Consider the following 20,641-nt stretch of genomic DNA (forward strand, 5'->3'; position numbering starts at 1 on the left):
TTTAAATCCAAACAAGCCGCAAAGAGGGGCTCTGCGGGCCTTCAGGGCTTCTGCAGGGGTCCTTCGCTGCAAACCCTAAACCCTAAACCCTAAACCCTAAACCCTTGACGGTTACGCTTCTTACTGCATGCCTTCTGGCCAGCATTCTATCTCTCGGGGGTTTCAGCGGCCTGTGTTCGGGCTTGAGGAGTTGCTGCTCCTCCTGTACTGCAGCTGTTGCTGCTGCTGCTGCTGCTGCTGTTGCTTGTTGCTGCTGCTGCTGCTGTTCCCCGAGCTCCTCGTAGGCAGTCGTGCTGTTGCGGCTTGCGTCTACTGCTGCTGGTAATGGTACTGGTGGTGGTGCTGGTAGTGTCGCTGCAGCAGCTGCTGCTGCTCCAGCAGCTGCTGCTGCTCCTGCTGATGCAGCAGCTGCTCCTGCTGGAGCAGCAGCTGCTGCTGCTCCTGCTGCTGGAGCAGCAGCAGTTGCTGCCGCTCCTGCAGCAGTTGCTGCTGCTGCTCCTGCTGGAGCAGCAGCAGTTGCTGCCGCTCCTGCTGCAGCAGCAGCTGTTGCTCCTGCAGCAGCAGCTGCTGCTGCTGCTCCTGCTGCAGCAGCTGCTGCTTCTGCTCCTGCAGCAGCAGCTGCTGCTCCTGCAGCAGCTGCTGCCGGTCCGGTTCCTGCAGCTGCTGCTCCTGCTCCTGCTGCACCAGCTGCGTCGCCTTCAACAGCTCCAGCTGCCGCGCTTGAGCCAAGCGGGACGGCGACCCTCCCGTTTGCTGCCGCTGCTGCTGCTGCTGCTGCGCTGCTTGCTGCAGCCGCTGCAGCCGCTGCAGCAGCTGCTCGTTTTCTTCGGTGTTTTTGTGCTGCTGCTCCTCGAAGTTCTTCTCCAACTCTCTCTTTTTCCGCAGCTCAGATCTCCGCTTCCGCAGCAAAGCTTTCCTTTGGTGCTTCAGCAGCACTTTGTCGATTTCGTCTAGCTGCTCGCGCCAGCGCAGCTGTTCCTGTTCCTCGAGTTCTTGCTGCTGCTGCTGCTGCTGCTGCTTCTGCTGGCTCTTCTTCTGCTGCTGCTTGGGGCGTTTCCGCTGCTGCCGCTTCTCCCCCTGCTGCTGCTGCTGCTGCTTCTTGGCCTCCTGCTGCTGGCGCCTCTTCTCTTCCTGCTGCTGCCGCCTCTCGAGCTCGCGCTGCTTCCGCTTTTCCATTTGCTGCTGCTTCCGCCTTTCCATCTCCTGCTGCTTCTGCTTCTCCAGCTCCTGCTGCTTCCGCCGCAGCTGCTGCAGCTTCTGTTCCTTCAGCTTCTTCCGACTCCGCATGCTGGCTTGTCTTCGTTTTTGGGCTTCGAGTTGCTGCAGCTTCTGTGCTGCAATCTGTTCCATTTGCTGCACTGAGATGCGCTGCGGCTGCTTCTTCTTGAGTTCCTGGCGGACTTCTTCTGCGGTTTTGTGCTGCATCTCCGCAGAGATTTGCTGCAGCAGCTCGGCCTCAGTGAGGGGAGTTGCTGCTGCTTGCTGCGGGCCTTCTGCAGCTTGCTGCTGCTGCTCGTGGGGGTGCGGCGGCGTTTGCTGCTGCAGCGCGTCGCCCGTTTGCTGCTGGCCGTCCTGCGCGGCTTGCTGCTGCTGCTGCTGCTGCTGCTGCTGCAGCTGCAGCGCCTCTTCTCGTTTGCGCAGCAGCTCGTCGATGTTGAGCAGCAGCTGCTGCTGCTCGCTGCAGGCGCCTTCCTCGCACTGCTGCTGCTGCTGCTGCTGCTGCTGCTGCTGCTGCTGCTGCTGCAGCTCTTCCCCGTCGGCCAGCTCCCCCTGCTGCTGCTGCTGCTGCTGCTGCAGCTGCTGCTGCCACTCCTCGTCGTCCTTCTGGAACTCCTTCCACCTGCCAAGACCCAGCCTGCGGACGGCCCCCCTGCAGAGGATCTTCTGCTTCAAAGGCACCAAAATGTAGGCCGGCGGGCGCTGCTGCCGGCGGTAGAAGTTGAGGGCTTGCTGCAGCGCGAGAGCCAACTTGTTGTTTGCTTCTGCTGACAGCCGGTAAGCAGCAGAAGCTGTGGGGCCCCTGTAGTCCGGCAAGGCTTTTACGAGGGCCCCCCACCACTGGTCCCTCCTGGCTTGGGGCCCCAGGACGGAGCTGGCAGCAAAGAGGGAGTCTGCGAGGAGCAGCGCGAAGGCCATGCGGTCTACGGTTTCTTTCGGCTTCAGCCGCCGCACGTGCTGCTGCTGCTGCTGCTGCTGCTGCTGCTGCTGCAGCAGCTGCCGCATCTCCTCGTCCTCCTCCTCGTCCTCCTCCTCCTCCTCCTCCTCCTCCTCCTCGGGCTCCCCGCGCCGCCGCCGCCGCCGCCGCTGCTGCTGCTGCTGCTGCTGCTGCTGCTGCTGCGGCAGCGGGTCGCTGTGGAAGACCGCGTGGCTCACCAGCGCCTCCAGGCTGCGCATCAGCCGCAGCAAAGAGTCGCTGCCAACTGCCGGCAACTTCAAGAGGCCCCTTATGGCTATGATGGCCAACATGGGCCACGAGGACTTGAGGCCAAGAGGCCTCAAGTTTGCTGCAGCAAAGGGCCTCACGGAGGCCCCTGGGAGGACTGTGGGGAGTCTGTAGAAGGGGTGGCTGGCCAGCTGTTCGCGCGGGCAGCCCGAGCTGCCGGCTCCTGCTGCTGCTGCTGCTGCTGCTGCTGCTAAGTACGGCGCGCTGGCCCCCGGCTGCTGCTGCGCCTCCAGCCGCAGCAGCGGCACCTTCACGCAGCACGGCTGCACGGACTGCGAAGGCGAAGAGTCTTCTGCTGCTGCTGCTGCTGCTGCTGCTGCTGCTTCCAGCGCTGCGTCCGTTGCTGCTTCTGCGGAGTCCGGAGACGCCGCTGGCGAGTCACCCGCTGCTTCCACCGAGGCGCACTCAGCTTCTGCTGCTCCCGCGGGACTCTCCGCTGCTGCTGCTGCTGCTGCTGCTGCTGCTGCTTCTGCTGCTTCTGCTGCTTCTGCTTCTGGGCTTTCTGCTGTTGCGGACGATGACGAGGATCTTCTTGAGGCGCCTCCTGGGGATCGGGGTGGCTCTGCGGCTGCTGCTGCTGCTGCTGATGAGGGGCTTTCTGCTGCTGCTGCTGGTGATGGGGATGGACCTGCTGCTGCTGCTGGTGATGGGGATGGCCCTGCTGCTCCTGCTGGTGATGGGGATGGACCTGCTGCTGCTGCTGGTGATGGGGATGGTCCTGCTGCCGCTGCTGCTGATGGTGATGGTCCTGCTGCTGCTGCTGCTGATGGTGATGGTCCTGCGGCTGCTGCTGCTGATGGTGATGGTTCTGCGGCTGCTGCTGCTGGTGATGGTGGTTCTGCTGCTGCTGCTGATGGTGATGCTGGTTCTGCTGCTGCTGCTGCTGGTGATGAAGGTCCTGCTGCTGCCGGTGATGAAGGTCCTGCTGCTGCTGCTGCTGGTGATGAAGGTCCTGCTGCTGCTTCTGAGGTTTCTGCCGCTAGGCCTGCTGCTGGTCCTGCTGCTGGGCTTTCTGCAGGCTCTGCTGCTGCTGCTGCTGCTGCTGCTGGTGAGGGCGCAGGGGATCCGGCAAGCACCAAAAAGGCGGACGGGGCAGGCTGGGGACTCTGTTGCTGCGCTTCTGCTGCTGCTGCTGCTGCTGCTGCTGCCTCTGCTGCGCCTTTTTCGGCTTCCGCAGCCTCAGCTGCTACTGCTGCTGCTGCTGCTGCTGCTGCTTCTGCCGCTATATCTGCTGCTGCTTGCAGGGCAGGCAACGCAGGTATCTGAGGAGAAGCAAAAGGAACAGAAGCCACAACAAACAGCAGCAGCAGCAGCAGGACTCTTTTCTTGAAAAACAAGAAATCGCTTTTAATTGCAAAAGGATTTAATGCAAACAGCCAAGCATTTTCGCAAAAAGCCCCAAAAGTATTATTTGAATTAATAAAAAAACGCATGCACAAAGTCTCAATGACTTGCAGCAGCACAAGTCTGGGGTGTACGTACACCGCATTTTAAATGCAACCAAATGCGCATTAAAGCAGAAAATGAAAGTTAAATAAATAAAGAAACATTAAACACTATTAGGCAAATAATATATATATATTTATGAATTTATAAAAGTGTTTAAGCCAGAAAAAGCCTATGTACAAGTATATAAACATATATACATATGTAATACTTTATGTATATTTATTCGTAGGGGCATTTAAGGCATATGAGACAATCAGGCACCAAATTGTCCATCTTTATATTTACAAATACTTCACAATATATGTACATTTATATATATAAGTAAATAATAACATATATAAGAATAAATATTTATATATAAATATATAAATGTATAAATATATAAGTATATAAATATATAAGTATATAAATATATAAATATATAAATATATAAATATAAATATACATAAATATGTAAATGTGTAAATGAATGAAGAGGGCCAAAAGGCTCTGGACTTAAAAAAGGCAAAGCGGGCCAAAAGTGCAAATGGAAGAAATACCATTTGCAACAAAGTGCAGCAAAAAAGAAAAATAAAAGCCTTTAAAAGGAGAAAAAGAAAATAAAAAAAGAAACAAAAGAAACTCTTCAAAAGACAAGTCCAATAAATATAACTTCAGCAGCAAAAAGACACAACTGCAGCAAACTTACAGAACCTCTGGGCCTTCTGTACGAATCTCGGCCGCGGGGCCCCTGGCGCCCCCGGGGCCCCCAGGGCCCACTCAGCTTGGGGGCCCTCGGGGGGCCCCCAGGTCTTTTGGGGCTGGTGAGGGCTTCCTCCAGCGGGGGGGGCCCCGGGGGCCCCCCCCCGCTGCTGCTGCTGCTGCTGCTGCTGCTGCTGCTGAGGGCCCCCTGAATGGAGCTCTCCAGCAGCGGGGGCTCCCCAGAGCTGCTGCTGCCGCTGAGGCCCTCCAACATGGGCCCCTCCAGCAGCGGGGGCCCCACGGGGGCCCCCGCGCTGCTGCTGGAGGGCCCCCCCATGGGCCCCTTCAGCGGAGGGGGCCCCACGGGGCCCCCCGAGCTGCTGCTGCTGCTGCTGCTGCTGCTGCTCGGGAGGGGCCCCTCGAGAGTGGGGGGCCCCGGGGGGCCCCCCGGAGCAGAAGTAAGGGCCCGCAGCAAACAATCCAAGGAGGACATTCGGGCACAGTTTCGAACATCGGAGGCCCCCAGAAGTCCCAGCAAATGGGAGCAAAGGACAGGGAACTTTTGGACATTAGAAGGGAGCTGCAGCTGGGGCTGCTGCAGCTGCTGCTGCAGCTGCTGCTGCAGCTTCTGCAGCTGCTGCGGGTTCTGCAGCTGTTGCTGCTGCTGCTGCAGCAGCTGCTGCTGCTGCTCCAGCTGCTGCTGCTGCAGCTGCAGCTGCACCTGCTGCTGCTGCAGCTGCTCCAGCTGCTGCTGCAGCTGCTGCTGCTGTAGCTGCTGCTCCAGATGCTGCTGAAGCCGCTGCTGAATGTGCTTCTGCAGCTGCTCCTGCAGCAGCTGTTGCTGCTGCTGCTCCCCCTCCTCCTCCTCCTGCAGCTGCTGCAGTCGTTGCAGCTGCTGCTCACCCTCCGGCGGCTGCTGGTGTTCAAATTGTTGTTGCTGCTGTTCCTGCTGCTGCTGCTGCTGCTGTTGTTTTTGTTGTTGTTGCTGCTGTTGTTGCTGCTGCTGTTGTTGTTCTTGTTGTTCTTGTTTTTGTTGCTTCTGCCGCTCCAGCAGCGCCTGCTGCTGCTGCTGTTCTTCTGGCTGCTGCAGCTGCTGCAGCAGCTGCAGCAGCAGCTGCTGCTGCTGCTGGCCGCTGGCTCTTGGCTCTTCTGCATTGCCGTCCATAGAGTCTACTGCTATCTCTTTCACATCTTCTGGCTCTCCTTTCTCATTTTCCCATTTAATTTTCTTTCCCTCTTCCTCTTCTTCCTCTGTTGTTTCATTTGCTGCTTCTGGTGGCCCTGCAGCAGCAGCAGCAGCAGCAGCAGCTGCTGCTGCTGCGGGGGAGTTTGCGGCATCGCCTCGTGCTTCTTTCTGTGTGTCTTCTGCTGCAGTTTGCTGCTCCGCTGCTTCCCGCCTGACCCTCTTTAGCTGCTGCTGCTGCTGCTGCTGCTCTGCAGCAGCAGCAGCATCGTCAGGGCTGCCTGCTGACTCTTCACGGGTTCGCTTCTGGGGCCTTTGGCCATCCCACTCCTCCACTGCTGCTGCTGCTGCTGCTGCTGCTGCTGCTGCTGCTGCTGGGGAAGCAGCGGGGCTGTCGGGGGGGCCCTCGTCCGCGTCTTCTGTGTCTTCTTGACTTTCGTCTTCTGCTGCTGCTGCTTCTGGACTCCAAGGAATTCCCATGGAAGGATTCAGCAGCCACTCTTCGAAGTTAGCAGCATCTTCATCAGCTTCGAGCAGCAGCAGCTTCTCATCGAGGTCATCTGGCAGCAGCTCGGGGTCCTCATCGTCTTCTCCAGCATCAGCTGTGTCTTCGTCTTCTGCTGCTGCTGCTGCTGCTGCTGCTGCTGCTTCGTCCGAGCTTGTTGCGCTCAAAGTGCTCTCCGTGCTGCAGCTGATCGGCCGGTCCCTGGGGACCAGCAGCAGCCGCTGCTGCTGCTGCTGCTCTTCTTTAGAACAAGGAAAAGAAACTTCTGTGCTATTTAGTTCTTCTTTGCCTTCTGTTGGCTCGCCGGGCTCCGCAGCAGCAGCAGCAGCAGCAGCAGCAGCAGCAGGAGTCGCAGGCGCTTCCGCCAACGGGTCCAGCACCCACTCTGCCAGTGCAGCAGCAGCAGCAGCACCGTCGTCGCCGTCTGCAGCAAGAGCTTCTTCAATGTAATGTGTCACTGAGTTATTCGGGTCCAGCCCTTCCTCCACCTCAGCCTCAGCCTCAGCAGCAGCAGCAGCAGCAGCAGCAGCAGCAGCAGCATCTTCATCGGCTGCTGCTGCAGCAACTGCCGGGTCACCCCCAAAATCTGCCCCAAGAACATCCCCAGGGGCCCCCTCAAAGGACCCCTCGGGGGCCTCCCAATGGGGCCCCAGGAGCAACTTCGTAAATTCCCCCATGGGGGCCCCCAGGGGGCCCCCCAGGGGGTCCTCCTGGGCCGTCCCCAGGGGGGCCTCGGGGGGCCCCCCCAGGGGGCCCCCCTGGGGCCCCTCGGGAGGCCCCCTCACGCCCGAAGAGTCCTCCGAATTGGAGGAGTCCACAACAAGGAAGGGCCCCGAAAAGTTCCCGGAGTCCGCTGACGTTGGGGGCCCCTGGGGGGCCCCCACCACTAGGGGCCCCCCAGGGGCCAGGGGGGCCCCCGAGGCCATGGGGGCCCCCGGGTCCAGGGGGCCCCCGGAGGAAAGGGGGGCCCCCGGGTCCAGGGGGCCCCCGGAGGAAAGGGGGGCCCCCGGGTCCAGGGGGGCCCCGGAGGCAAGGGGGGCCCCCGGGTCCAGGGGGCCCCCGGAGGCAAGGGGGGCCCCCGGGTCCAGGGGGCCCCCGGAGGGCACGGCGCCCTCCGACACAAGGGAGCCCCTCGAGGCCAGAGGGGCCCCCGGATCCAGGGGGTCCCCCGAGACCAAGGGGGCCCCAGGGTCCAAGGGGCCCCCGGAGGGGAGGGGGCCCCCCGAGGCCGGGGGTGCCCCGGACGACAAGGGGGCCCCCAAGACCGAGGCCACGGGGACCCCGGAGGGCAGGGGCACCCCCAAGGGGCCCCCGAAAGGGGCCCCCAAGGGGGCCCCCAAAGGGCCCCCCAGGGGGCCCCTCAGGCCGTCGGTGCCAGAAGGGGCAATAGGAAACCCAAAGAGCGTGGTCCGCAAAAGGGAGTCATAGGGGGCCCCCGGGGCAGCCCCAAGGGGCCCCCCAGGGCCCGTGGGGGCCCCGGGGGCCCCGGAGGACCCAAGGGGGCCCCCAGGGGCCCCAGGGACGGCGCCAAAGGGCCCCGGGGGGCCCACGGAGGCCCTATGGGGGCCAAAGGGGCCCCCGGGGACAGACCCAAACGCATCTAATTGACCAAAGGCCCTTAAAGGGACAATATGGGGCCCCTGGGACCCATAGGGCGCCCCAGGCACAGCAGCAAAGCCAGCCAGGGGGCCCAGGGGGCCCCCAAAGGGCTTAACGGAGGCTACGTGGGGCCCCGCAGCAGTCCCAAGGCCATGTAGCTGACTCAGGGCATCCCGAGGGTCCACAGGGGGCCCCACGGGGGCCCCCACATGGGCCCCCATGGCGGCCCCCACAGGGGCCCCCGCGGGCCCATGGGGCCCCACCGCCGCAGCGCTAGGGGCCCCCCGAGGGTCCAGAGGGGCCCCCGAAGGCCCGTAGTGCCCTGCTGCCACTGGAATAAGGCCACCCATGGGGCCCACAAGGGGGGCCCCTGAGGACGCAAAGGGGCCCCCGGGGAAGGCCTGGAAGGCCCCCAGGGGCCCCAGGGTACCCAGAGGGTTCGCAGGGGCCCCCGGGGGCCCATGAGACCCACCAGCCACAGCACCCAGGCCTGCCAGAGGGTTCAAGGGGGGCCCCAGGGTCCCAAAGAAGCCCCCAGGAACTCCAAAAGTCGTCAGGGGGCCCCTGGGGGCCCCCGCGCCCAGAGGGGCCCCCGACTGCCCCACCAGCCACGGCGCTGCGGGGCCAAAGATTTCCACGGGGGCCCCTGGGGCCCCATAGGCGGAGCCCCACACAGAACCCCGGGGGCCCCCGGGGGCCCCCAGGGAGGCTGCGCTGCTGCTGGGGGCCCCGAAGGCATCAGGACCCAGGCCAGACTCGGGGGCCCCCTGAGCGAGATGAGAGTTTTCCGCAGCTTTTACCAGCCACTCAGAAGCAGCGAAGCTCCAGTGGGGCCCCCGGGCCCCTGGTACTCCAGGGCCTTCGCGGGCCCCAAGGTCACGTGGGAGCCCCTGGGGCCCCAGGGGCCCCTGGGGCCCCAGGGGCCCTTGGGGCCCCAGGGGCCCCTGGGGCCCCAGGGGCCTCTGGGGCCCCAGGAGCGCCTGAGGTCCCAGGGGCCCGTGGGGTCCCAGGGGCCCCTGAGGCCCCTGGGGGCCCTGGGGCCCCTGGAGCCCCGGGGTGCCCTGGGGCCCCTGGGGCCCCTGGGGCCCCTGGGTCGAAAAGGGTCTAAGGACTGCCACTGCCTGAGCAGTTCCATCTTGATTTGTTCTTCTCCTTTTCGCCTGAGGTGCCTCTCCATCAAAAAGTCTCTTTACGAAATGGGGAAAGGGCCGGCTCTCCTGGGGGGCCCCCACGGGGGCCCCCACGGGGGCCCCCACGGGGGCCCCCATGGGGGGCCCCACGGGGGTCACCCCCATGGGTGGGGACCCCAGCTGGGGCCCCACGGGGGTCGCCCCCATGGGGGGGGACCCCAGCTGGGGCCCCACGGGGGCCCCCACGGGAGACCCCAGGTGGGGCCCCACGGGGGCCCCCACCACGGGGGCCCCCACGGGAGACCCCAGTTGGGGCCCCACGGGGGCCCCCGAGGGGGCCCTCGAGGAGGTCCTCAACGGGGTACCCATTTGCACGGCCACGGGGGCCCCCAAGGGGTTCTCCACGGGGGCCCCCAAGGGGGCCCCCAAGGGGGCCTCCTGGGGTTCCCCAAAGGGGGCATCCAGGGGGGCCCCCAAGTGGGTGTCCAAGGGGGCCTCTACGGGGGCCCCTGTGAGGGGCCCCGAGGGGGCCCCCACAGGGGCCCCCGTAGGGTCACTAGTTAGGTCTCCTTCTGCTTGTGGAAAAGCCCCAAAACTTGTCTCTGCAGCCTCGGGGCCCCCACAAATGGTACCCCCAAGGGGGGCCCCCCAGTTCCCCCAGGGGCCCCACTGGTCCCCCTCTCCGGCCCCAGAGCCCGCCAGCCGCCGCCCCTGAGGGTACTGGGGGGCCCCCAGGTGCCTGGGGGCCCCCCGGGGGCCCCCGGGGCCCCGCAGAGCACAAAGAGACAAAATGTACAGAACTGCAGCAATGGAAATCAAGACCCCAGGGCCCACCAAGAGGGGCCTCGGGGGCCTCAGGGGCCCCGGGGGCCCCGAAGACCGGGGGGCCCCTGCAACCCCGGGGGGCCCCCGAAGCCTGGCTGTCGCAGGGGGCCCCCAAGTGACCGCAGGCTCGGGGGGCCCCTGGGGGCCCCCGAGGGGGCCCCCAGAAGCACCGCTGTGGGGCCCCCGCAGCTGGTCAGCTGGGGCCGCCTCTACACTTAATGGAAGGGCCGCCATGAACTTTGGCTGGGAAAAACCCTAAACCCTAAACCCTAAACCCTAAACCCTAGGCCCTAAGGCGCAAACGGTGGACCCTAGTCCAGAAGACCCTTGGGGAAGGAGTGGTGCGGGTTATCTGCCATGAGATGCGAATGCAGCGACCTCGGAATGCTGCTGCTGCTGCTGCTGCTGCTGCAGCTGCTTCAGCTGCTGCTGCTGCTGCAGCGGTCAGTGCTGCTGGCTGCAACGCTGCATGCAGCAGCTGCTAGTGTCTGCTGCAGCTGCGTGCTGCTGGGCGTTGCTGCTGCTGCTTGCGTCTGCTGCGGGCGCTTCTGGGGCGGCTGCAGCGGCGAATTCGGCTGCTGCTGCTGCTGCTGCTGCTGCTGCTGCTGCACGGCAGCAGCCGCGAACTGTGGGGCCCAGGGCCATGCAACAAAGACTCCACGCAGAACAACTCTCGAACTCAACCGGAATTAATTTAAAAGACTTAAAAGGACACAGAAGAGCTGCTGCGGTCCACGGGGGGAGGAGGGGGGCGAGTCACTGCAGCAGACAGCGGCTTTTCGCGGCCGCGGCGGAGCACAGCGGGGTCCGAAGCAGCACAGTTGCATTAAATGGTATTTAAAAACAAATAAAAGGAAAAAACAATTCTTTAAAAAGGAGGAAACGGGCGAGCCCGCTCTGTCGCCTCTCCCGGCTCGTTCTCTAGAGAGGCTGGCTGCACGGCGCTGCGACCGCTGCCGCGTGGTGGGGTGTTTTGCAATTTCTTGCTGCTCCGACGACAAATAATACTTTTTTGAATTTATAATTCATTTTTAAATTTGAAATTGAATTCCTCCGCGGCACACTTCCCTCGGCGGCGGCTGGCGCTGCCGCTGTCGCCGAGGCTGCACCAGAACATCGAGTTGCGGGTGTTCGGATCTCCCGAAGACCTGCGCCCCGTTTTCCCCCAAAATAACCCAATTCAATGAATTTTTTGCTTTTATTTTTCTCTATTTGTCTTAGGCTTTTCATTCCCTCCATTTTGGTGTGCCTCGAGCTGCAGGAAACGCCCGAGATCGCCTCGAGAGTCAGGTTCTGGGTCCCGGCATCCCGAGTGTTCTTCACCTCCCGGCGCAGACACAGGAAAGCTGGAACTGCCTCTGCTCCTCTTTTGTTTATTTATTATTTATTTAAAACTATTTAAAGTCTTAAAGGCCCTTTTGGGCTTTCTGGGGGCCTCGCTGCCTCTCAATGGCCTGCACTGCAACCCCTGCAGGACTCGCCAGCTGCAGCAGCAGCACCACTTGCTGCAGCAGCAGCCCCTGCTGCTGCCTACACTGGGCTGCTGCAGCACACAGAGAATGCGGCTGCAGCTCAGATAGCAGGGGCCTCCTCAGGGGCCCCTTTGGGGGCCCCTTGAGGGGCCCCCCGCCCGTCAGAGGCCTCCACGCCTACGGGATAGCGGGGGGCCCCTTCAACTTCTTAATGGGGCCCCTCAAGCCTCCTAAGGGGGGCCCCCAAGGCCCCCAATAAGACCCCTGGGGGCCCTTGGGGGCCCCTCGGGCTCCTAAATGGGCCTCTTGGGGCTTCCAAAAGGGGGCCTTGATGCCCCTAAATAGGGCCTTTGGGGCCCCTAGGGGGGCCCCTTGGGGCCCCCAAATAAGCCACGAAAAAATCCACAAAAGGGTTCTAAGATGGTACTACTTTGGGGCTTTTAACGGGGGCCCCAGGGGCCCCTTAGGGGCCCCCTGGGGCCCCCTAAGGGGATAATAGGGAGGCCCAAAGGGGCCCTTATTGGGGATTCAAAATAAGACTTTAAGGCCGCCAAATATAGGCCATTAAAAAGCCCCCAGAAGGCGGTGCATGCGCTAAGGGGCGTTAGCTGCCTCCTCTGCCGCTGCTTCTTGCTGCTGCTGCTGCTGCTGCTGCTGCTGCTGCTGCTGCTGCTGCTGCTGCCGCTACTGCCGCTGCTGCTGGCACGGGGTCTTCAGCTCCTTAAAAGGATCTATGAGCTGCCTGCACTGAAGAAAGCCAGGGGCCCCTAGGGGCACCAGGGGCCCCCAGGGGCCCCTCTGGCCCATAGCCTGGGGGCCCCACAGCTAACTAGGCTGCGGGGCTGTGGGGCCCCCAGGAGACCCCAAAAGCTGCACGAATTAACGTGCAAAAACATATTTAGGTCTTTTTGTCCAGAAATGTCTTCTTGGGGGCCCCCTCAGGGCCCCACAGAAGACCTCACAGGGGTCCCTGAGGGGCCCCACAGAAGACCCTACAGGGGCCCCTGAGGGGGCCCCGAAAATGGCTCTAAGGCCCCCATAGGGGCCCCAGGGGGCCTCCTGTGGGGCCTCCTCTGTGGGGGCCCCCAAGGGGGCCCCTCTCACGAGGACCCTTTCTGTGGGGGGCCCCCAGGGGGGCCCTTATGGGGCCCCTGTGGGTGTTTGGCAGTGCAGCAGTTTGAAGTTTGAAAAGTCTGAAAGGCACAGCTGAGAGAGAAGCACGGGAGTCTAAGCGAAACCCTAAACCCTAAACCCTAAACCCTAAACCCTTACCAGTGACGCGTAGCTCACTGGTGAGGGTTTAGGGTTTAGGGTTTGCGCAGTCTGCGCAGTTGGGATAAACTGCAGAGGTGGGCCCCCTGATTTGGTTTTGTTAAATACTTTTTTCTTTTTTGTTTATTTTGAATTAATTAACTTCAGACCCAATCTAAGGGGCCCCCAGCCCTGCAGCATTTTATGTTTCCTTTAACTCAAGTTTTGCACAAGTATTTAATTAATTTATTATTTTAAAATTATTTTTAGAAGTATATTCTGAAGGCCACTTGGCTCCTTTGGAGGCAGAACGCGCAGGAAGTGGGATTTAGGCTTTAGGGTTTAGGGTTTAGGGTTTAGGGTTAGGTTTTAGGGTTTGGGGTTTAGGGTTTGGGGTTTAGGGTACTTTGCCCCATGCAGTCTAACAATAGATTAGAAGTTTAAAAGCCTTTTTAATTTATATTTTTGTTTTATTATTTATATTTTTATTTCCCCAAAAGAGGACTTGTGCGGATTTTCACTTTTGGGAAGTTGGATTTTGATATTCTTCTTCAAAAAGACAAACTTTTAAATCAATTGAATTTAAAAAAATTAAAATTTTTATATTTGGCAAACTTCAAAGCTCCTCGCGTCTTTGGTTCTTTTTGTAAGCTGAGCTGTACAGACACTCAAACGCAGCTACGCTAACCCACACTCCATGCGCTAAAGGGGGCCCCCAGGGGGCCCCCAGGGGGCCCCCTGGGGGCCCCCTGGGGGCCCCGTAGGGGCCCCTTGAAGACCCCTAGGGGGCCCCTTACGGAGCCCCTTGGGGGCCCCCAAGGGTCCCCAAAACGCCCTCAAGGGGCCCACAATGGGCCCCCAGAAGACCCCTTAAAGGGCCCCACAAAGGGCCCCTTGGGGGGCCCCCTACAGGGCCCCCCAAGGGGGCCTCCAAGGGGCCCCTTTGAGTGCATGCGCCTCCAGGGGCCCCTTGAGGGGCCCCCCAAGGGGCCCCTCGACTGCATGCGCTTTTAAGGGCCCCCTATAGGACCCTTTTTGAGGACCTTTTGGAGCATCTGATGGCGAAAAAATTCCGTTTTAGATCTTTTGAATTCTTTTTGGATTTCGTCTCCGCAAAAAAGACTTAATTGGGATTTGCCTTTATTCGGGAGTCGCGCACATATCCTCCAGTGCTGCTGCTGCTGCTGTGGTTTAGGGTTTAGGGTTTAGGGTCCAGAACTTAGGGTTTAGGGCTTTGGGCTTAGGGTTTAAAGATTAAGGCTTAGGGCATAGTGCTTAGCTTATTCGGAAGCAGCGCAAATATCCGCCGGCGCTTCTGCTGCTGCTGCTGCTGCTGCTGCAGCAGCAGCAGCAGCAAACCCAGAAGCAAAACTTTCTGACACAAATTGTGCCACTCTAGTTCCTGGAGATTGCAAGAAAGAAGGAGCATTATTTGAAGTTGTCAAATGGAAGATTTCAAATATCTTTCAAGACAGCAACTTTGCATGCATTCTGGTGTACGTACAGCTGCGCTGTGAATTTTTCGGCGAAAATTGGCCTTTGGGCTGAGGTGTACGTACACCTGAGGGTTTGTGGGGCCCCACAAGCGCCCGCTGCATGCGTTTTTGTGGGGCAATTATTTCTTTTCTTTTTGGGTTTTTACCTCTTCAAAGTTTCTTTTAAAAAGTCCTTTAAATGGACCTTTTTGGGCCTTTCCAGATTTCCAAAAAGCCCCAAAAGAGCAGCAGCAGCAGCAGCGGACTTTCAGGTGTACGTACACCCCAACTCCACGCTCGGGAACTCACACGGCTGCTCTTCGAGTGTATAGGCAGCCATGGCCAAACCCTAAACCCTAAACCCTAAACCCTGAACCCTAAACCCTAAACTCTAAACCCTAAACTCTAAACCCTAAACCCTAAACCCTCTTGGACTCACTAACTGGAAGTTCCCCTGCAGCTGCGTAGGCTCCTGCGCTGTACGTACACCTCAGACACATGCAGTGGCGCCACTCGCTGCTGCTGCTGCTGCTGCTGCTGCACTCAGCTGCATGCAACTCTGCTGCTGCTGCTGCTGTTTCTGCTGCTTCTGCAGCTCCTGGGGTGTCTGTTGCTCTTGATGCTCCCGCTGCTGCTGCTGCTCGTGACGCTGCTGCTGCTGCAACTGCTGCTGCTGCTGCTGCTGCTGCTGCTGCTGCTGTTAGCTCCAGTTGGCTTCAGTAAGCTGCAGTTGGCTGCAGCTAGTTGCACGTAACTCTGCTGCTGCTGCTGCTGCTGCTGCTGCTGCTGCTCGCGCTGCTGCTGCTGCTAGCTGTAGCAAAGTCTTTCTTATTTGCAGGCCCTCAGCGGAAGCGGCAGAGCTCTGGGAGCTAAACCCTAAACCCTAAACCCTAAACCCTAAACCACAAACCCTAAACCCTAAACCCTCTACGGCGGCTGCTGCGTTGCTTGTATTGCTACTGGGGTGTGTACACACTTCGCACTGTCAGTGCATTCAGCAGCAGCAGCGAGGGTTTAGGACTGAGGGTTTAGGGTTTAGGGTTTGCGGCTATTCTCGCCACTAAACCCTAAACCCTAAGGGTCTCCGGAGCATTACTGGAAGCTCAGTTGAGAAAACTCAGTTGTCTAGACTTCGGAACTGCTCTTCGGCCGCGCTCTGCTAGGGTTTAGGGTTTAGGGTTTAGGGTTTAGGGTTTGGCGGGTAGGTTTGAGGGCCCAAAGCTCTGAGTCTAGGGTTTAGGGTTTAGGGTTTAGGGTTTAGAGGGCTGCAGAGGGAGTTGCTGTACTGCAGAACGTCTGATACGGCGAAGCTGGTAAGAGAGCGCCTGCTGACTCAGGGTTCAGGGTTTAGGGTTTAGGGTTTAGGGTTTAGGGTTTAGGGTTCACTAGGCTTGAGGGTTTTCTCCCTTTTTATTTAAGCTAGTTGAAGTTTCTGCTGGAGAAAAATAAACCGCGCATTTAGGGTTTATGTGGGGTTTGGGCCGACAGCAGTACTGCTGGAGCCCCCGTGTGCAGCAAACCCTAAACCCTAAACCCTAAACCCTAAACCCTAAACCCTAGGTCCTAAACCCTCTAACAACGATTAAGCGAAATATATCTCGCTTTTTTTTCTTTACGCCTTTGCCTGCAGGTCGATTCGAAATTGCTAGGTGTAGACTCTAAACCCTAAACCCTAAACCCTCATCCTGGTTAGGGTTTAGCTGAAACGTGCGCCCCACAGCGGGTTCTTCTTCTTATTTTTTTGTTTTTCATCACGAGGGTTTAGGGTTTAGGGTTTAGGGTTTACGTGGCCAGAAACTGCCACCCTGTTTGCGAGCAAATTCGCTGCGCAGCAGACTGGGGGCCCCCAGCAGCAGCAGCAGCAGCAGCAGCGTCAACAGCAGCAGCGGCAGCAGCAACAGCAGCAGCAGCAGCGCAAACTGAAACAGTTGAACACCACCCGCCGCAGCAGCAGCAGCAACAAGAGCGAGGACGCCTGCAGCAACACTCTGCTGCTGCTGCTGCTGCTGCTGCTGCTGATGCCGCGACTGCTGCTACAATTGCTGCTCCAGGGAAGCGACAGCTGCAGCAACAACAGCTGCAGCAGGAGCAACTGAAGCAGCAGCTGCAGCAGCAGCAGCAGCTGCATTAGCTGCAGCAGACGCTGCTCCTGCAGAATCCCGACAGGAGGCAGCAGCCCAGCAGCAGCAGCAGCAGCAGCAGCAGCAGCAGCAGCAGCGCGCGCGATGCTCTCCACCGCCGGCCTTGGGCCACTATGCATGCAGAGCAGCGAGTTTGAGACAGAGCAGCAGCAGCAGCAGCAGCAGCAGCAGCCGCGGCAGCAGCAGCAGCAGCCTCAGGGCGGATCGCAACAGCAGCAGCCGAAGCAGCAGCAACCGCAGCTGCAGCAACAGCAGGCACAGCAGCAGCGACGAGGGAGGCAAGAAGGGAAGCAACCACAAGAGCCGCCGCAGCTGCAGCAGCAGCAGCAGCAGCAGCAGCAGAAGCAACAGCAGCAGCAACAGCAGCAGCAGCACATGCTAGCCATGAGCGCTGGAGCAGCAACGCTTCGAGGTCATGAGTACGTCGCGCCACAGCTGCTGCAGCCGCAGCAGCAAAAGCAGAAGCAGCTGCAGCAGCAGCAGCAGCAGCAGCAGCAGCAGCCCGTGCTGCACCTGCAGCAACATGTGAACGAAGATATGCAGGAGCGGCAGCGCAGCCCATTGCGGCAGCAGCAGCATCCGCAACAGCAGCATCCGCAACAGCAACAGCAGCAGCTGCAGCAGCAGCAGCTGCAGCAGCAACAGCAGCTGCAGCAGCAGCAACAGCAGCTGCAGCAGCAGCAACAGCAACAGCAGCAGCTGCAGCAGCAACAGCAGCAACAGCAGCAGTCGCCGCAGCAGCAGCATCCGCAACAGCAACAGCAGCAACAACAGCAGCAGCAGCAACAACGGCAACGGCAGCAGCAGCAGCAGCAGCTGCAGCAGCAGCAGCAGCAAGCCCTGAGCGAGCTCAGGCGCCGCATCGTCGCCGGCAAACGCCACCGCTGGCTGCTGCCACAGGAGAACCCTTCTGAAAGCAGCAGCAGCAGCAGCAGCAGCAGCAGCAGCAGCAGCAGCAGCAGCAGCAGCAGCAGCAGCAAGCCAGCGCAGCTGCTTAAACTGTGTGACTGGGGGGAAGCAGCATTTTACTTTTGGGTCAATGCCCAGGGGGCCCCCCCCTTGACTTTCCTCCGAAGACCCCCATAGCGTGTCTGCTGAGTAGCTGCAAAGCTTCAGTTGCTGCTGCTGCTGCAGCACGAGACGCTGCTGCAGCAGCTGCTGCAGCGCGGGATGCTGCTGCTGCTGCTGCTGCTGCTGCTGCTCCAGCAGCAGCCGCGGGGCCCCTCACTTTAGAGTTTCCCTCGGCGTTGGTGGTGCATGCGCTGCAGCAAAAGGCAGCAGCAGCACCCAACGTTGCGGAAGCAGCATGCAGCAGCAGCAGCTGCTGCTGCTGCTCGGGCACTTGCAGCAGCAGCAGCAGTTGCAGCAGCAGCAGCAGCAATGTGGCGCGTGAGCTGCTGCAGCTGCTGCCGCGCTGCTACCGGGTTTACTGGGAGCATAATTGGGAGCCACTCGACGTGGAACCCAGCAGCAGCAGCAGCAGCAGCAGCAGCAGCAGCAGCTCAGCCACCCCCTGCAGCAGCAGCAGCAGCAGCTCAGCCACTCCATACAGCAGCAGCAGCAGCAGCGTCTCGTCGACCAGCAGCAGCAGCAGCAGCAGCAGCGCCTTGCCTCCGCAGAGCGCGAGCTCGGCCGCCCCCAGCAGCAGCCCGCGCACCAGCAGCACCAGCAGCAGCAGCAGCAGCAGCAGCAGCAGCAGCAGCAGCAGCAGCAGCAGCAGCTTGTTTCGCTGCGCAGTGCAGCTGCTGGACGTCTGTGGGGCCCTCGGGGCTGCATGCATTATGGACTTGAAGATGGGGCGGCAAATGCACAGCGAAGCTTCAGACCCTGTGAAGGCCAGGCGCATGCAGCAAAAGGCTGAAAACAGGTCAAACCCTAAACCCTAAACCCTAAACCCTAAACCCTAGCCCCTGGACCCTAGAGGCGCAGTGGCGCACGCGGGAGCTGCGAAGGCACCCAGACAAGAAAACCCGGGCAAAAAAGATGACAGAACAGCAATGCTGCTGTTGTTATTGCTGCTGCTGCTGCTGCTGCTGCTGCTGCTGCTGCTGTTGCTGCTGCTGCTGCTGCAGGTCTTTTGCAACTCATGGCTTTGCCGTTTGCGGCGTAGCGGCGCCTTGTAAGACAAGGCCGAGAGCAACCCCTCCTGCTGCTGCTGCTGCTGCAGCTGCTGCCGCTGCTGCTGCAGCTCCTGCTGCAGCTGCTGCAGCAGCTCCTGCTGCAGCGCTCGCTGTAGCTCCTGCTGCAGCAGCTGCTGCAGCTCCTGCTGCAGCAGAAGCCTTAAAGGAGAGGTCCCGGGTGTCTGCTTCCTCCGGCGAGTGTGCTGCTGCCCCCGCTGCCGCAGGAGATCGCGCAGCAGCAGCAGCAGCAGCAGCACCAGCAGCAGCAGCAGCAGCAGCAGCAGCAGGGAGCGACGCAGCTCGTTTCCCGCCGCCGGGCTCCGTGCTGCTGGCGCCTGCTGCTGCGCATGCGCTGAAGAGCGACGGGGCTTTCTTGTCTTTGTTTGAGAGTTTCTTCGGAGTGAACAGCAGCAGCAAACTGACGCTGCGGCTGCTGCTGCAGTGCCAGCAGCAGCTGCTGCCGGTGCTTTCCTTCTTCAGCTCCCAGTCCCTCTTCGCCTTCCACGGCTCTTCTTTGCTGCTGGTCTATGACGCAGACCCTCCCCCGCCCCCAGATGCTGCGCGCTGCTGCCCCTTCAGCAGCAGCAGCAGCAGCAGCAGCAGCAGCAGCAGTGGCGGCAGCAGCAGGGCCGCCGGCGACGGTGGCAGTCCTGGTGGCAGCAGCAGCAGCAGCAGCAGCAGCAGCGCGTCGCGGCCACGAGCTGCGGGACCAGCTCCGCCCGCCACCCCCAGCAGCAGCAGCAGCAGCAGCAGCAGCAGCAGCAGCAGCAGCAGCAGCGGGGAGTGGTGCTGCAGCAGCTGCGCAGAAGACGCAGTAGTTGCTTCTGTCTCCGTTTACATGGTGGACTTCGCCCACGTGTCTCTGCTGTCTCGACGGCCCAGAGACGAGGGCTATCTCTTTGGGCTGCACAACCTGCAGCGGCTGCTGCAGGCCCTCATAGGCCAGCTGCAGCAGCAGCAGCAGCAGCAGCAGCAGCAGCAGCAGCAGCAGCAGCGGCAGCGGTAGCGGTAGCAGGGCAGCGAGAGTCGGAGGAGTGGCGCTGGCTGCAGCAGCAGCAGGTGCAGCAGCAGGTGCAGCAGCGGCGACGGCCGAGACAGCAACTGCGGCCAAACGGATACCCTCCTCACTGCTGCTGCTGCTGCTGCTGCTGCTGCTGCTGCGTGTACTGCTGCTGCTGCGTTTGTGACTGCAGCAGCTGCTGCTGCCGCGACAGCCTGCCAACAGGCGCCGGCCCTCGTTGCTGCTGCTGTGCAGAGAGCCGTACAGGGTTGGGCTCGCAGCAGCAGCAACAGCAGCAACAGCAGCAGCAGCAACAGCAGCAACAGCATGTGGTGTTCTCACTGACGAAGCGTTTTCCTTCATTGGCTGCAGCAGCAGCAGTTGCTGCTGCTGTACTAGCTGCCCTTGACCATTTGCAGCAGCAGCAGCAGCAGGAACAGCAGTTCCTTGTGCCGCAGCAGCAGCTGCCAGCAGCAGCGGTTGCTGCTGCTGCCCTAGTTCTCATTGACCATTTGGATCTGCAGCTGCTGCTGCAGCTGCAGCAGCAGCAGCAGCAGCAGCAGCCTCCTGCGCGGCCACCGCAGCATAAGCAGCAGCAACTGCTGCTGCTGTTTTTTTCCTTTCTTGCGCTGGCCTGCCTCTATGCAGCTCTTGCTGCTGCTCCTGCTGCTGCTGCTGCAGTAGTTGCTTCTGCTGCTGCTTTAGTAGCTGCCGCTGCTGCAGCGGCAGTTGCTGCTGCAGCAGCTGCTGTTGCCGCTGCAGTTGCTGCTCTTGCTGCCGCTACGGCACTTTACGTTGTTGCTTCTGCGGCTGTTGCTGCTCGAAGCAACTGCTGCTGCTGCAGCAGCGGCAGCAACAAGAGCTGCTTCAAGCAGCAGCAGCAGCAGCAGCAGCAGCAGCAGCAGGAGCTGTTTGCGCGCGTGGGTCTCCTGCAATGTCTCTTTCTGTCTCTTTTTGTGTCTTCGTCTCTCTTTAATTTATTAAAATTTATAATTTATAATTTATAATTTATAATTATTTAATTTATCAATTTATTTAATTATTATTTATTTATTCATTAGGCATTTTGCAGTTGTGTCTGCTGCTGCGTAGCAACGGAGGGAGATATGAATTTAATTCTAAAAAGATTAATTAATTTAATTTAATTTAATTTAAATTTAATTGCATTTAATTAATTAAATTAATTAAATTAATTCGAATTAATTGAGTTAAATAGATATTTAGCGAAAAGCGAGTCGCAGGCAGCAGCAGCGGGACAAACAGGGTTTGGGGTTTAGGGTTTAGGGTTTTGCTGCCGCAGGCAGCAGCAGCGGGACAGAAACAGGGTTTGGGGTTTAGGGTTTAGGGTTTAGGGTTTTGCTGCAGAG

At 60.2% G+C, this 20,641-nt stretch overlaps 2 protein-coding genes across 2 annotated transcripts; both read right to left on the reverse strand.

The window, feature by feature from the left end:
- Positions 1–309: 309 nt before the first annotated feature.
- On the reverse strand, positions 310–10,049 carry ENH_00037480 (hypothetical protein, conserved; the record flags this gene model as incomplete). The annotated part of the gene is made up of 2 exons (XM_013580539.1): positions 310–3,705; positions 4,581–10,049. 2 exons carry the CDS (start codon positions 10,047–10,049, stop codon positions 310–312), a joined length of 8,865 nt encoding a protein of 2,954 aa, XP_013435993.1.
- A 6,091-nt stretch (positions 10,050–16,140) lies between these two features.
- On the reverse strand, positions 16,141–16,716 carry ENH_00037490 (hypothetical protein; the record flags this gene model as incomplete). Its single annotated transcript, XM_013580540.1, has 1 exon — positions 16,141–16,716. One exon carries the CDS (start codon positions 16,714–16,716, stop codon positions 16,141–16,143), a length of 576 nt encoding a protein of 191 aa, XP_013435994.1.
- Positions 16,717–20,641: the final 3,925 nt, after the last annotated feature.

This window comes from Eimeria necatrix, genomic scaffold, assembly GCF_000499385.1.
Source record: "Eimeria necatrix Houghton genomic scaffold, Enh_scaff275, whole genome shotgun sequence".
Taxonomy (NCBI): Eukaryota; Apicomplexa; class Conoidasida; order Eucoccidiorida; family Eimeriidae; genus Eimeria; species Eimeria necatrix.